The sequence below is a fragment of the Pleurodeles waltl genome, chromosome 7 (genome assembly GCF_031143425.1).
Source record: "Pleurodeles waltl isolate 20211129_DDA chromosome 7, aPleWal1.hap1.20221129, whole genome shotgun sequence".
NCBI classification, from domain to species: domain Eukaryota; kingdom Metazoa; phylum Chordata; class Amphibia; order Caudata; family Salamandridae; genus Pleurodeles; species Pleurodeles waltl.
In genome coordinates, this window is record NC_090446.1 from 364029107 (window position 1) to 364046065 (window position 16959).

General features: G+C 43.7%; 1 protein-coding gene across 3 annotated transcripts in view; it reads left to right on the top strand.

Annotated features, from left to right (window-relative positions):
• The window catches only part of PIGU (phosphatidylinositol glycan anchor biosynthesis class U), a 205455-nt gene that overhangs the window by 54848 nt on the left and 133648 nt on the right, over positions 1–16959 (top strand). For all 3 annotated transcript variants that reach the window (XM_069243809.1, XM_069243811.1, XM_069243810.1), the window contains one exon: positions 583–692. In XM_069243809.1, the coding sequence (XP_069099910.1) occupies positions 583–692 (110 nt within the window). The remainder of the gene's footprint in view (positions 1–582; positions 693–16959) is intronic.

Sequence of the window (16959 nt, forward strand, 5' to 3'; positions counted from 1 at the left end):
CTTCATATGTAACCCATATCTCCTGATTATGGTAAGTTACTGGCCTCTGCAATTTGAATTTGCTGGAGCCTAAGGGTGATATGTGGTTGTTTGTATCTTTGAGAGAATATTTGTTGCTTTATTGTTGTTCCAGTTTGTGTCTTACAGTTTGATTCAGGAAAGATCAATTTGTAGGTTGCAAATTACTTGTCAGCTCGGTGTTTGCCACAAAAAGGGATCGCAGAGCACTGCTGTGGTAGGTGCACTTACATCTCTTACCCAATGAAGTAGCTTTGACCAAAATGATATAAATAGGCACACTTCACAAATTGTCGTATGCTGTGGGCTACATTAATGTGCATCTAATTTAGACATTCTACCCTAGACACTTCTGCATTGAAATTCACTCATTAGTCAGTTTCTAAACTAATGATGTGAGCAGTGTCTCTAGCCTAGGAATGCATAAGTGGTGGCCAGTTAATGTCCTTTGATGTAGCCCTTTTGGAGAAAACACTTAAGATTCAAGCCCTTTTGGAGACTTGTCTTATGTATTTCATTTTGATTATTCTTTAATTTGACTTTTTAGTTTTCTGTCTCTAACAGTTCAAAAAACAGAAGCTCCTCCTGGAGCTGAAGCAGTATGCTCCAGATGTGGTGGAACTCATCCGAACTCCTTCAGAAATGTACTACATACCACTGAAAGTAGCACTTTGGTAAGTGTCCGCTCCATAGGAAATTATATGTTTGATGGCATGTGTGACTGTCAATACAATGTCATTGTGAGATGCAGCAACAGCAGATTGAAGAGACACTAGAAATCTTCGGAAAACACGTCGAGTCGGAGCCAGCAGCAGAGAGACAAGGTGCCTTGGCGGCTGAGTATGAGTCTTTTTCGGTCAAAGACTCTGAGTTAGATGTGGACTTGTTCCTTGAGATGCAAGATATTTCTCCGGCGCAACATACAGTGAGTACTGGCTCCCCTGTCCTGCCCAAAAAAACACTACCTCCCACCGAAGCAAAGGACACTGGTCCACCACTTCTGTCAGGCCATGGTCGGCAGTGAAAGACTCATTCGGGTGCCCAGCCATCAAGCTTTGCTCCACAAATAAAGCCTAAACACTCTATCTAGGTTCCAAGCAGCCCATCTTCCTCCTTGGCACTGACATCTTCGGGATCCCAGTCGGCACTGGCCACCCCGGCGCCAAAGATTCCAGCACCTACCTCGGCACAACCTTTTCAACCTCAAAACATAAGAGCGCTTTAATGCCAAAAAAAGAAAATTTTCTCCATTTTCAGAGCCTAGCACTTCCATAGAGCCGAGCCTCCAAAAAATGAAGCAGCATCTCAACACCAAGCAGACACAGCTTCTTACTCAGCCACAGACTGGCCGTGTCCTGGTCAAAGCTGTGATTTCCACACCTTCAAACAGACATCTTTCTTTTCAGGAGGCTATTAATGTTCCAGCGTCTCCTGCCAAACAAAAGAGGATGAATAAAGACTCTTCTGCTATACACCCTCCTCTGCCTACCTCTCCTCCGCTACCCACACCACCTTCACCCTTGCCTCATCATTCACTGGGTGATCCACTAGACATTACCCTTTCAGGGTTACCCTCACTCTTTCACGGGTGACCAGGGAGCAGGGGTTGACACTCCTTTTTCACAAGAGACCAATCATTGTTCACTTTATGATGGGGATCCCCACACTGACACTGATCCAGATGTCTACCCTGCCAGTCCATCTCCCCCAGATAATACCACCTCCTTTCAGAAGCTTATTGGTACGGCGGCTACTTACCACCAAGTGCCCTTAGAGATAAAGAGCCTATTGAGGATGATTTCCTCTTTGAAATCCTCTCCACCTCCCGGTAGGCCTCAAAATACCTCCCCATGCTAAAGGGAATGATAAGGCATGCAGAGGACATTTCTAAAGATCCGGCCAGGGCACGCATCATTAATACAAAGCTTCACCCTCGGACCCCATTTTTATTGGAGGTCAGATTTCCCCTGACTCGCTGGTCGTTTCTAATGCCAGAAAGAGAGCAAACTCTCAAGCTGCTAGCGATGCTCCCCCACCTGACAAGGAGAGCAAGCTTATAGACACGTCTGAAAAGCGAGTTGCAGCCTAAGCTGCAAACTTGTGGTGTACAGCAAACACCCAAGACCTACTAGCAAGATATGATTGTGCCCACTGGGACAAGATTGAAGAGCTTCTCCTATACATCCCAGAGAAGCACTGGAAGAGGGGCCAAGAAATTGTCAAAGAACACCTCTTTGGCCCACAGGTCGACCAGGTACTTGACAAAATGAAAAAGGACAATGAGATGGCTAAATCAATTTGTACCTTGCAGAGCCCTGCTACACGTGGGTCCTTTCGCTGGCCGTTATATAAACTGGCCCCCAAAACCACAGCCATGGACACCTTGTCCTCTTATCATAAAGGTCAGGCATACACATCCTCCCTCGGAGGGTTCAACAGAGGATCCTACAATGGAAACAACAGTAGAGGAAGAGACAAGGCACCCTCCCCACATGGCTCATCAACGGCCACAAAGCAGTGACTCCCTTCTACCCACCGACTACTCAACACCTGTCAGGAGACATCTACAACAATTCTTCCCTACCTGGCAGAACATAACATCAGATCAATGGATGTTGGGTATTATCCAACATGGTAACTGTCTGGAGCTCATTTTCACACCTCCAAACATTCCCCCTCGCACTCACAAACTTTCTCCATAACACATTTCTCTGCTCAAACAGGACGTTGAGGCTCTGTTACACAAAGGAGCTGTAGACCCCGTTTCTCCACACGATCATAGTATAGGAGGGTACTCTGTACTTTCTGATTCCCAAAAAAGATCAGTCGTTAAGGCCTATTCTAGATCTTAGGCCTTTACATTATTAAATCTTGTCAGAGCATTTTCACACGTTAACACTTGAGGACGTGATACCACTCGTTCACCAAGGCAGTTTCCTCTCAGTGTTAGACCTAAAGGATGCCTACATTTACATCCCTATACACCCAGAGTATTGCAAAAAACTCAGATTTGTAAATGCAGGCAAACACTACCAATTCAAAGTACTCTAATTCGGAGTAACAACTGCACCTGGGTGTTTAAAAAATGTCAAGCAGGGGTAGCAGCTCACTTACAAGACAAAATATTCACTTTTTGACATATCTAAACGACTGACTTGTCAAAGCCTACGTCACATTCAAGTCACCATAGTCTTGCTTCATGAACTGGATTTCACTATCAACTTCAAAAAATCTCATCTACATCCCTTTTCAGATCCAACTCTATCTAGGGGCTGTTCTGAACACACAGCTGGATTTAGCTTATCCCAATGTGGCAAGGATACAAAATTTTGAAACACAGCTTTCTTGTTTTCTCCCCAATCATCCAGTCTCAGTCAGATGAGTCATGAGACTTCTAGGCATGATGGCCTCTTGCATTTCCATAGTCCCAAATTCACGCCTGTATGTGTTTGTTGCAGGAATTTGTAGCACGTCAATGGTTTCAATCACAGGGTCGTTTGGAAGATCTAGTGTTGGCAGCCATTCACACCCATCGCTCTCGGCAGTGTTGGAGCAAAAACAACATGTAAACAAAGAGGCCTTTCCTTGACCTTGTACCTCCAGATGATTCTGGCAACGGATGCCTCACAGACAGGGTGAGGTGTTCACCTTCAGGATCTCACAGTCCAGGTTCTCTCTGATCCTAAACATCGTGGTACGCTTATCAATTACCTAGAACTCCTTGCTGTTCAACAGGCGCTAAAAGCGTTCACACCTCACCTGATCAACAGAGTTGTCCTGATCCGCACAGACATCATGACAACTGTGTATTATGTGCAGAAACAGTAGGGGGGGGCACTCTCTGTAGCTGTTTCGTCTATCCCAGACAATCTGGCATTGGGCCATTCGCCACAACATCCACCTACTAGCGGAACATCTCCCAGTGGCACACAACAACTTTGCCGACCTCCTCAGCAGGATGCAGCAACAAGTCCACGAGTGGGAACTCCTGCTTCCCTACATTCAAAACTGGGGGTTCCCAGTCATAGACCTATTCGCAACAAAATAAAACGCATAATGCCCACACTTCGCCTCCGGTCCAAGGACAGTGCTCTATGAATGAACTGGTCAGGGATGTTTGCTTACGCTTTTCTGCCTCTCCCTGTCCTTCCATTCGTGGATTGGAAGATCAGGCAAACATCCCTCACGTTGATCCTAGTAGCCTCCACATGGGCCTGACAACCGTAGTTCACCATTCTTCTAGAACTATCGGTTGTTCCTCACAAGAAGCTTCCCCTAAGCCCAGACTGTCTCACTCAGAACCACCAGACACCCAAACCCCAAGGAATTAAATCTTACGATCTGACTCCAGAAGTCATAGAATTTGGTTACCTTTACCTGCATCAAGAATTCATGGACATTCTTAAGGAAGCACGTAGACCCACTACTAGGGCATGTTATGCAGTAAAATGGAAGCGTTTTGTTTGCTAATGTCTGTACAAACAATGGGACACTTTCACAGTTGCAGTGCAAAGCATTGTTTCCTATCACCTTCATTTGCAGAAAGCAAACTTATCATACACTTCCATAAGATAACATTTGGTGGCCTTTCTTTAGAACAGACAACCTTCTTCTCTCTTGAGGATCCCAGTCATTAAAGCCTTTATGGAAGCACTTAAGAGAGTGATTCCGCCGAGGATACCCCCAGTACCTTCTTGGAACCTAAATTTTGTACTCACAAGACTCATGGGCCTACCATTTGAGCCTTTGCATTTATGCCCTTTACATTTTTTGTCTTGGAAAGTGGCATTTGTAGTTGCTATCACTTCTCTCAGGCGTGTAACCAATCTCCAGGCTTTAACTCAACAAGAACAGTTTTTCCAAATACACAAGGGCAAAGTAGTTCTTCGCACCAACCCAAACATTTTTACCAAAGGTGGTATCTCAGTTCCACCTACATCAAGCTATTGAATTGCCAGTCTTCTTTCTACAACCAGATTCAGTTGCTAAAAGAGCTCTCCACACTTTAGACATTAAGCGGGTGCTTATGTTCTACATTGATAGAACTAAAACGTTTTGAAAGACTAAACAGCCTTTTGCTGCTTTCTTACCACCACACAAAGGCAACCCCAGATTTAAAACTGGCATCGCCAGGTGGATTGTTAAATATATCCAGACCTGTTATGCTAAAGCAATAAGACCATTACCTGTTCCTTCTACAGCACACTCCACTCATAAAAAAGGAGTACCTTTTAGGAAACATTCCCATAGCTGACATCTGCAAGGCAGCTACATGGTCCCACCACACACCTTTACTAAACATTGTTGTGTAGATGTTCTAACATGCCAGCAAGCTAATGTAGGGCAGGCAGTGCTACGTACGCTTTTCTAGACCACTGCAACACCCACGGGTTAGCCACCGCTTTTGGGAGGCACAGCTTTACAGTCTATGTAGAGCATGTGTGTCCACAGTCACCCATGCGATCAAACGGAAAATGTTACTTGCCCATTATGCATCTGTTTGTAGCATGTAGTGCTGTAGGTTCACATGCGCCGCCCTCCTCCCCAGATAGCTGTGGCTGTTGCAGTCTCTTCACATTTATTTCTATATTCACTTGCATTGACATCTCTATCTTTATACTAAATGTACTCCATTCTCGCTTGACTGCGGGAAAACAATCTAACAATGAAGTTGATGTCCATGCACATTACCAACAAGAGGAGGAGTCACTATACCTCATGACTGGAAAGACTTTTTGAAGAAAAACAACTTATAATCTTTCTGACCCAACACTAGATGGCAGAAGAATGTATAGCATGTGAATCTACAGCGCTGCATGCCACAAACAGATGCTTACTGGATAAGTAACATTTTCTTTTGTTACCAGGGTTTAGCTCATTGTCAGATGCTGTGTTTTTATTTCCTAGTTCCCCCTTTATTATCTGCATTCTGTCTTGTAGGCTACTGTGTCATATTTTTTAAAGGGAACAGCTGTGGGTCTAAGTCCTCATGCAGGTCTGTAGCCCTGTACCACTACCTTGATCTGTAAATGCCTCCCTTTGATACGTCCATCTCTTTTGGTACTTCTTTCTTACAGCCATCAATACTAGAGTTGTGATTGTAATTTCAGCCAGGGGCGCCCGGTACCTATTGTTTGGGATCAAGGGCAACACGTTTTCATGTTTATTCTGTCCTTGGGCCAAGTAGGCCCCAACCCCTTGCAGCACAAACCCTTTGAAGCACAAACCCTTTGATTGCCAATTGACAGAGAAGGGAACTGTCTGCAGTTGAGGTAGTATGTGTGTCCATATGTTAATGCTGTTCAAACGTGTATTTGTGGTTCATTAATAAAAAGCTTTCATTATTAGGGTGTGTGCTGTAAATAAAGGTTTTACGGTCACAATGCACTACTGACAGTGGTTCCAGTAAAAAAAAAAAAAAAAAAATGTACACACGTTTGAAACGTTTAACAATATGAGGCTAAGTACAATGCTCCCATAATGCTCTCTGAATAGATGCAAATGTTTACATGTGTAGATTTGCTCGTGGGAAAATCTATTGAGTGTTTACAGGTTCACTTTCCCTCCAACCACTTGTTTCCCAACCCTGGAAGAACTTCTACGATTGTCAGGAGTATATTTCCAACCTTTCTCATCATTGGATAAGATTAGAGAAGAGCTGGTGAAAATCCTTAAAACATGCCAGTTAGTAGGTTTGCATAGTCCAAGGCATTCCAGCCATGCACCTATTGTTTACTGCTTCCTCCAGACCCAGTATGTAGATCTGCGGAATGGTGACAAAATAAGGAAATTGCTATAGCAGGGATGGAAATTGCAAGTATTGGAGCCCTTCCATAGTAGTTGCCCTGGTATAATCAGAGAGGCTATTATCAGAGCTCTTACATAATGGGATTGCTCCCCTAATTTGTTGCAGCCCCACATGGCATCAAAGGGACAAGTAGATTTTTTTTTTTACAGGACAAGTAGATTTAAGAAGCAACCTGTCCTGTGGACAAATAGATACTTTTATCAAATTCCACACTCCTGTTCAGCATCCAACTCTGGTCACCTGCAGCCTTCTCTCTTCTTCTTTATGATCCACCCCTTTTAGTTTCTCGCCCCAGAAGACTGTCTGTTCTTTATCTAATGTATTGGCTAAGAGCTTAGCCTCTCATACTTAGAAATAAGGAAAACAAGGAGCATCCATTTTTATTTCTAGTGTTAGCCAAGACCTTTTGATTTTGCTATAGTTATATGTATAATAATAATATACTGAATGGGCTTTTACCCACCTCTCTTTACTCATTGGTCTGCTTTTGCCATTTACATTTTTGCTTCTGCCCAATACAGCATACAGCATGGAGCAATAGGTCAGCCTATTTCAGCCAGTGGTTAACTTCACTTTGAGAGACCGCATTTTGATCTCTCACAAGGAGCATATCCACACAGAAGGTAGATCCGTACAGTGCCAGTTTTGTAGTTTTTACTTTATAATTATTTTAGTCTTGCTTATGTGTTAAGAGCCTGAGGTTAAAGTGGGGCTCCTTGTACGAGATGTGAGCACCAGCCACATTCCATGCTTTATCAGTTCCTGTCTCCTACCATTGCTGTTATAAATTATTTTTAGCGTGTCCTTTCTTTATTTGCTGCTGGTATGTCGCAGCATAACAGACTGCGTCCATTTGAAACTGTTCTCTGTTAAGTTATCCACTTTTTAATATGCATGCAGTACACAGACCAAAAGCTTCAATACTATCCGTGTGAATTCATAAACAGATGATCCTTCACAACACATTTATTCTCAACTTTTACCAATAGATCTTTATTAAACTTTGCCCAGAAAGAAAACCAGCCTTTATTATGTATAATGTTGTAATTTGTAGCACTTGTAACAGTATTTCAATTTATTTCCTTCTTCCCTTCCCTTTTTCTTTCTTTCTTTCTTTCCTTCCTTATTTCTTTCCTTTTAATTTTATTCCTTCCTTTCTTTCTTTTCTATCTTTCTTGCCTTCCATTCTTGCCTTCCTTTCTTTCTTGCCTTTCCTTTATTTCTTGCCTTTCCTTTCTTTTGTTCTTTCTTGCCTTACTGTTGTTCTTTCATGCCTTACTTACGTTCTTTCTTTCTTTTGTTCTTTCTTTGTCACTTTTTGGCTTTCTTTCTCTTCCTTTCCTTTCCTTTAGTGTCTTTTGCTTTTTTTTTCTTTTCCTTTTTCTTTCTCGCTCTCTTTCTTTCCTTCTTTTTCAAAGGCAAGAGACTGGCAGCCATCCGCAGAATGACTGGCTTCTTTAGGTTTGTGGTAGCCAAGATCTTGTGATTTTTCTAGAATTATGTCAATTGCATAGTTGTATAGGGGTTTTCAGCCACACTTTATCCATTTGTGCTGTGATTGTGTCATTCGCATTTGTCTTCAACCCACTGGAGCATGCATCGAGGAGCAGTGCATCAGCCCACTTCGGCCATTGGCTGACTTGAGTATGAGCTACAGCATGCTGCCATTTCACAAGGTGAACCTTCACACACAAAGTAGCTCTCTGCAGTGTGAGGGAGTACTATGGTAATAATTTTGCCTTTAGTCAATGTATTTTGTGGATTGACAAGCACCTGGCAGCTTCCCAAAAAATAAAGATTTGCAAAAATCATGACAAAACAGGAATTGCCAAAAGGCTGGCAAACAATGTCAGACCTATTGGCTTTGCCAATGCTTGTTATGATTTTTGTTTCTATTGATTGATTTACAAAAATAGTACATAAAGATGATACAGAAAGGAGCGAATAATGGAACATGCAAGATGACAGATAGATTTGTAAATCCTGGTGGGAGGCATATGGATACTTACAATATTGAACAGATACTCCAACATTGGGCCTGAGTGCACCAGATGTACATGAGCTGGTGCGGGTGGACTCGGCTGGGCTGTTGTCCATGAAATTGGGTAGGCACAAACTTCCACTAGCACAGAAGAGTTAGTCAGTACACTCTAGCGTTATCAAAGCTAGAACTAAAAAAAATAAACACCCCTTTTTCTACATATGTCAACCCTAAAGTAGACCCTAGGTAACTCATAGGGTAGAGTGCTATTTAAGTCAAAGGGATGTACTTATGTAATTTATATGTCCTGGTAGTGAAAAACTCACACATTCGTTTTCCACTACTACTACTGTAAGGCCCGTTCCTCTCATAGGCTGGCATTAGAACTGCCCTTATATACTTGTAAGTGTAAGTATGCTTGTAAGTGGTAGATTCTGATCTGAAAGAAGTAGCCTTGTAATATTTAATGTGGCCAGAATGGTAATAGAAAGTCCTACGTACTGGTGAAGTTGGATTTAATATTACTATTTTAGAAATGCCAGTTTTAGAAAATGGGCATTTCTCTGCACTTACTTCCATCTGTGCCTTACAGCCTGTCTCCAATCCACGTCTGAGCTGGATAACACCTCCCCTCTAGTGCATTCCACCCACACAGCCTTAAACACAGGACTCTCAGCTGCCTCTCCATTCGTCTGCATACAGATGGGTTTCCCCTGGGCAGGAAGGGTGGAAGGTCTCTCTCTTACACTTCAAAGGCCAGTGGCCAGCCCTCACACAAAGGACTGAAGACCCCCCCCCCTCTCCCCCCAACAGGGATCCTGGCAGACAGGGCTGGGTTGAAAGAGGAACTTGGGCATGGCAAAACCACTCTTTGAAGTTTCCCCTACTTCAAAGGCATTTTTAGGTATATATACTGGGTCTCTGACCCCACCAAATCAGACACTTCTGGACCTGTAAGTGGACTCTGTCAGAGGGACTGCTTGTCTGCCCAAATGACTTATCTGGACTGCTTTTTTGAGAATGACTGCTGCGCGCTGCTTGTTGCCCTGCAACCTGCTGGCCCCTGACTCTGCTGGAAGGACTCTGCCTTCCCCACAAGTGCTCTCCAAGGGCTTGAGCTTCCCTCCTGTTCTGAAGTCTCATGGCCATAAACACTTCACCCAAGAGAAGAAAATCTCTGTACATCGGAAAATCAATGCAGCGTCTTCAGAAATCCAGGCAGGACCTGCCTCGTGGCTGAAAAATTGGCACATCGCCTACCGGATCGACACCGCACCTGCTCCTTCTCACCAGTGTGTCCAGGATTTTTAATGCAACATCCCTGGGCATCAAATAATCCCCGCTTCGCAGTAAGGAAACGAGACTGCGCACCTGGAAATCGACGCATCACCTTGCAATGTGGAAAACACTATGCTTTGTCTGTGCCGCGCCGGAAAATCAGACACTTTTCAATGCATCTACTCCTCTGCGGCCCCCATACATCATTATTTTTGACTCATTCCAGGTACATTGTGTTACAAGGATATAGCCCCTGATCCTTGAGGATTGAGTCTTATTTAAACCTTTAAAAAGTGATATCTCAACTTGTGCATATTGGATTTTCATTGCTTTGATCTTATTTTATTCAGATAAATATTATCTATTTTCCTAAACTGGTGTGGAGTACTTTTTGTGGTGTTTCACTATGTTACTGTATGAGTTATTGCTCAAATACTTTAGACATTGCCTTCTACATTACGCCTGCCTGCTCTGTGCCAAGCTACCTTAGGGTGAGCACAGGATAATTTGGATTGTGTTGTGACTTACCCGGACTAGAATTGTAGTCCCCACATGGACAGGGTGCATACCTTTGCCTACTAGAGACCCAATTTCCAAAGTCCTGACAATACTCTTTGCAGAATTTAACCAATCCGTATGTGTAGGGGGGAGCTTAGATAGCCATTCAACAGAAATTTATCTGCATGCAATTAGTACTAAATTAAAAATAGGATGAGACTGAGGCTTCCCACTTCGCCTGTTGGCTCTTCCCCTTCCTGTAAGCCAAATTTATCCAATGCCAGGCTTACCTTTATTTCTCATCTCAGTGCTGCTGAGAGAGTCTTACCCACATCTTGTGAGAAGGTTTGGATGTCTGGACACTGTCACAGTAGATACACATCGTCTGCTTTTTCCAAAGCACACTTCAGAGAGGACCTCGCCCTCTGTCCTTTTGGTTTCCCCTTCTTTTTCAGACACCAATTGGCCTTGTGCAATGTAAACACATGGGCCCGTATTTATACTTTTTGACGCTAAACTGCGCTAACGCAGTTTAGCGTCAAAAAGTTTAGCGCCGGCTAACGCCATTCTGAAGCGCCATGCGGGCGCCGTATTTATTGAATGGCGTTAGCCGGCGCTAGCAGACCGGCGCTGCCTGGTGTGCGTGGAAAAAAACCACGTACACCAGGCAGCGCCGGCGTTGGGGAAAATGGCGTTAGGGCGTCTTAAAAATGGTGCAAGTCAGGTTGAGGCAAAAAAATCGCCTCCATCCGATTTGCGCCATTTTTAACGACGCCCAGACGCCATTTACATGACTCCTGTCTTAGTAATGACAGGAGTCATGCCCCCTTGCCCAATGGCCATGCCCAGGGGACTTATGTCCCCTGGGCATGGTCATTGGGCATTGAGGCATGTAGGGGGGCACAAATCAGGCCCCCCTATGCCAAAAAAAAATATAAAAAATATAAAAATGTATACTTACCTGAACTTACCTGAATGTCCCTGGGATGGGTCCCTCCATCCTTGGGTGTCCTCCTGGGGTGGGCAAGGGTGGCAGGGGGGTCCCTGGGGGCATGGGAGGGCAGCTGTGGGCTCATTTTGAGCCCACAGGTCCCTTAACGCCTGCCCTGACCCAGGCGTTAAAAAGAGGTGCAAATGCGGGGTTTTTTGCCCCGCCTACTCCCGGGCGTGATTTTTGCCCGGGAGTATAAATACGACGCATTTGTGTTGCAGTCATTTTTTTGGACGGGAACGCCTACCTTGCATCTCATTAACGCAAGGAAGGCGTTCACTCAAAAAAATGATGCTCTTTCCTCATACTTTGGCGCTAGACGCGTCTAACGCCAAAGTATAAATATGGCGTTAGTTTTGCGCTGAATTTGCGTCGAAAAAAACGACGCTAATTCGGCGCAAACGGAGTATAAATATGCCCCATGGTTTCTCCTGAGAAGTGCAGACTTCACAGCAGACCAAAGCATGCGGTTTGATACTTGCCAGAGGTACTAGATGTTGGACGAGGGCATGGGCCTCAGTACTTTGTAAGTCCTCTTCACATTCCGTTCTGATCCCCACCTTGTGTTTCCCATAGGAACAACTCACTATTTGAAAGTATTTAAATCTAGGTAGCCTGTTGTTTCTAGAACTAGCTAAAGAGTCCATGAAGTCAGACCACCCCACTCAACCAACTGTCCATGTCTTATTATTCCCAAATCCATTAATGGAATGGCCAATGCGTCTTGGATGCACTGTGGGATCCTGAGGAGTTCCATAATTGTACAAAAAATGTTAGATAAACATTGGTAAGCAAGGATAAGGGTTTATACAACTCTCACCTTTTGGGATCTTTGTATGGCTTTAAAATTAAGGTCATAGTAGCTTTGTTCCATGACACTGGTATGGGAGAGGCTTCTATGAACAATGTGTTTATAAGATTTGGCGGGACAGGAGTGAGCTTGTCTTTTAATACCTTGTAAAACTCACTAGGTATGCCATCCGGGCCTGATGCCTTCCCCTTTTGTAAGCCACCAGTAGTCCTGTCCACTTCTGCTTTATTGATCTGTTGGTTAAGGTGTTGTGGCATGTCGTGATCTAATGTATGAAGGGGGTCTCCCTCTAACCACTTGTCAAATTCCTCTTTATTGGCTGTAACATCATTGGTATATAAGTAACAGAAAAAATTAACAAAGGCCCTCTCAATATCGAGGTTTTCTAAACAACATTCATTGGTCTCTTTGATCACTATATCCTTGATTATATCTCTGGCATTCTCGGTCCTGACCTTCCATGCCAACAACCTCCCACACCCCTCACCCTATTCAGAATGTACTAGCGCACTAGCTTCCTACTGCTTCCACACCACTCACTCTAAGAATTCCACTAGGTATCCCTTGGCCTCTCTAGTCTGATTTTGTAGATCTGCTTGACCACTGGGTCATTACAGCTGTTGAGCATCCAATATAATTCACCAATTTGTGAATCCAATTCCTTCACTCTATTATTATTATCTTTCCTTGTATATGCAGCATTACTAATCAGTCTCCCTGGATAAAGTCTTTGTATGTATCCAATTGGAGCAGATCTCTTATTTAGTTAAAAAAATTCAACCTATCACCCCAAGGGGACAGGGTACTGTGACACAGTGAAAAGAAAGTAAACAACCCCTGGGGGGAACACAAAACCTATCTACCACTCAACACACTACACTGTCACACACACCCACCAATGATCAGTCTTGATAAAGGAAATATATAAAAAAATGATTTAATAATTAATCCCATATAAGGCACATGAATAGATTTGGAGATTGGATATACAAATCAACGGGACAGTATATACCAAATTTTGGACAACATAAAACGATAGACTAGGGAATTTGTCTTGTGCTCTGTCTCCCATTTTATGTGGTGTTAATTGGTTGGTTTTAGTATTATTTTTAGTATTTGTTTCTTATGAGGTATTTTATTCATGTGTTTTATATGGGATTAATTATTAAATAATTTTTTAGATATTTCTTTTATCAAGACTGATAATTGGTGGGTGTGTTTGACAGTGTAGCGTGTTGAGTGGTGGATAGGTTTTGTGTTCACCCCAGGGGTTGTTTACTTTTTTTTCACTGTGTCTCGCTTCAGATGACCAGTAAACTCTTGCTCTACTAATAGTGACCTATAAAGGGTACATCTAGGGGGAGTAGAGGAGCCAACGAGCAGGCGTTCTGCCTGCACTGCAGAGTGGTCTGAGAGATGCCCTGGCAGGTGTTCTATCCCCTTGAGCTTATTCCCAAACCTAACATCTGTCAAGATAAAATCTATTCTAGAGGCATGACCGTATTTCTTGTTTGATTAAGGGTTACACTTGTAAGCGTAAACCCTAGTCTGGCCAACCCACATCCTCCAGGCGTCTTCTAAGCCCAGGTTCTTCATTATATGGTGGCTATCCACTCTGTCATCCTTGGGGAGTTAACCGTGTGCCTAGAGGTAGATTTACCTAAAATAGAGTTTAACTAAGCATTAAAATCCCCTTCTATTATTATAAACCCCCCACTCTCAGTTAGTTAATTATACAGCTTCCTAGAGGAGTTGGATTATCCATGCTTAGACCGAAATAGGTTACTAATAAGTAACCTATGCCATGTATTTTGACATTGGCAATCAGCTATCTTCCCCTGGAATGTGCAATAAAGTTCTCCAGATGGCCTTGGGCTGATTTCCCTAATATAATAGCCACCCCCTTCACATTGCATTTTTGGTTAGTATAGGAAAATTGGTTAATCCATCTTTGCCCCTTAATAATATGTCCCCACTCCTCCTGTCGTAAGTGTGTTTCCTGCAGGAATATAATGTCATGATCTGAAAGTTTAAAGAATTCTAAAATTCTCCTCCCCTTACTGGCTACTCTAAGGCCATTTATGTTCCATGTTAGAATTTTTAGGCTGTATAGTTTCTCTGAAACCTTCATTATATTCCTAATAACTCTGTCAAGAACATTGAGTAACTATTGCCATTGATAAAGACAACTATTTTTTTTTTTTTTTAAACATTTTCTCTCATATGGTACCCACCCTGTCAATACCTATCCTAATTTTCACGCTCAGTGTAGTTCTCCCCACCTACTTCATTCCCCCACCCCTCCCAGGGAAACCCTCCCCTTATCCAAACTGGGTAATTCTAATACCTTTGAGCTCCCCCTCTCCGGAGAACTAATGTTGAATTTTTATCTTCTGTCTCAGGCTCTCAACCTCATAAGGTTTTCTAATGTTATACATTACCCTTAGTTTTGCGGAAAATTTCAGTTGTGGAGTGGCCCCTAACGTATTTAGCTCCTGAATATATTTCCCCAACTCCCATTGCCGGTTTTAATTTGTCTTGGGATTGTCTGACCTGATACAAAAAAAAAAACATCCCCCTTTTTAAAAACATTTTGCTTTTATGACTTCTGAAAGTATCTGCTCTTTTACAGAGTAGGAACTAAAGTTGACCAGGATTTTACTGAGTTTATCTCTGCTGGGGTCTTTCCTAAGAGGATCTCAGTACACTCTCTGCCTTCGTGATGAAGGCTCATAGAAGCGACTGAGGGGATAAATTCCTTGATCAAGCTTATGACAAACTTCTTTATGTTCTCACCTTCCGCTACTCCGGAATATTAAGGAATCTTAAATTGTTCATCCGGAATTATTTTCCAGGGACTCCAGTTTTTCACAAAGCTCTTTTTCCCCTGATTTCAATGTCTGTATTTCTTTCCTGTGACTTCTACCTCTGCACTTAGTGATCCTAGTAAGGCTTCCATTGAGATTAATCTCTCAGTGAGATCTGTGATTTTAAGGTACAAACTATTACAATCCATCTGGATTTTGGCTTGGTTGCACTCATATTGCAAACTTTATTTTAATCTCCTCCATCAAAATATGTAATAGGGTTTCTGTCCCTTCCTGCACAGCAATGGATTCTGTGCTACCCTCTGCTTGTGATAGCACTGATGTAGCTGGTGCAGCTACTGTCCCCTTTTTACTGGTAGACCCCTGCGAGGGCAATTGAAAATGGTCTGTAGAGGCAGACTGTGAGACCACCGAAACTGACAAGGATGGGCAAGCTGACTTCATATCAGTGGGGTGCTTTGGGGTAACCCTGTCCAAGACTGTTAAGAGAGCCTGTTTTGAAGCCTCTTGGGTGCTTAAAAAAGGATCTGAGAGAAAGCGTAATTCTTACCTTCCTACCAGTTGTGCCCACCGTGTCCCCAATCGCTCCTGTAGCTCTTTGCGTGAGATAGCTAGCCCCCTTGTTCTGCTACTGAGACCCACTGAAATCCCTCTGCTTATGTTTTGGTAACTCTAAACTCATCCTGTTACCCCTTGTGGTGCGCCTGTTTCTACCCCCAGGTCTTACCATGTCTGAGTCTGGAGACCCTGCAGAACCCGGCTGGTCTGTTTTCTTTTACTACGGGCCAGCCTCGTAGTGACAAAGGATTTTGATGCTCCTTGGCCTCTGTTTTTGGCCCTGAGCTCAGATGCACCACATGTAGGGCTCATAAGTCTTTGTGGTGGAGCGTCCTGTGGTGCTGGAGCTACTGACGGTACAGGAGAGAGGAGAGATTGCAGCTGCCAACTTGTGCTGACACTTCCTGCACTCCCCCAGAAGTCTATCTGGGCCGATGCATGTCGACCCCAATGAAGCTGCAGTGCAACCCGCAACCATGGGAGCCAGGGTGTCCCAGATCCTGTGGGACAATATTGCGATGAGCAGGAAAGGCCAGAGAAAAATGTTGTGGTGCCCATCCACCCCTGTAGAGCTCCAGCGAGGTCACTCTGATAATCCAGAGGTAAGTGGAAGCCGCAAGAACCGATCAGCTGTATGTTATGGCTCCGGAGAGGTGGAGAGCTCCCGCACTACGTGCTAGCTTGCCACCATGTTCCCCCTCTCGGCATGCTGCTTTTGTCAGTGCATACCAGTGATGCTTCAATTGAGGTCACCTATCATCTAAACTAGGTTCAGTTGGCTCTTCTTGGTTGGAGTAGTGGTTGACCTACTCCTGTGCGATATCTGTTTGCCACTATTAGCTCAAGTACACAGAATATCTATATCTCTGGACGTCATAATTCCCAAGGTCCCCCGCAAGAGTACGAATTGGGTATTGTGTGATATCTCATCTTCAAGTACGGCGCTAAGTTCCCGTAGTATTGTGTCCTACTACCTTCGGATCTCTTGGCACCTCCACAGAGTGTGATAGAACAAGACCTTGGCCTCCTGGCATCAAATCAGTTGGGCGATGTGATCTTTCCCATTTTGTGAAGCCTAGTCCTATCCAAACAGACCATGTGTAGAGTTTTCAATTGAATCAGATGGAAGCTCACTCTCATGGCAACCTCAGGGGGATGCATCAGGGTGGCCTCCCAATCCTCATCCTC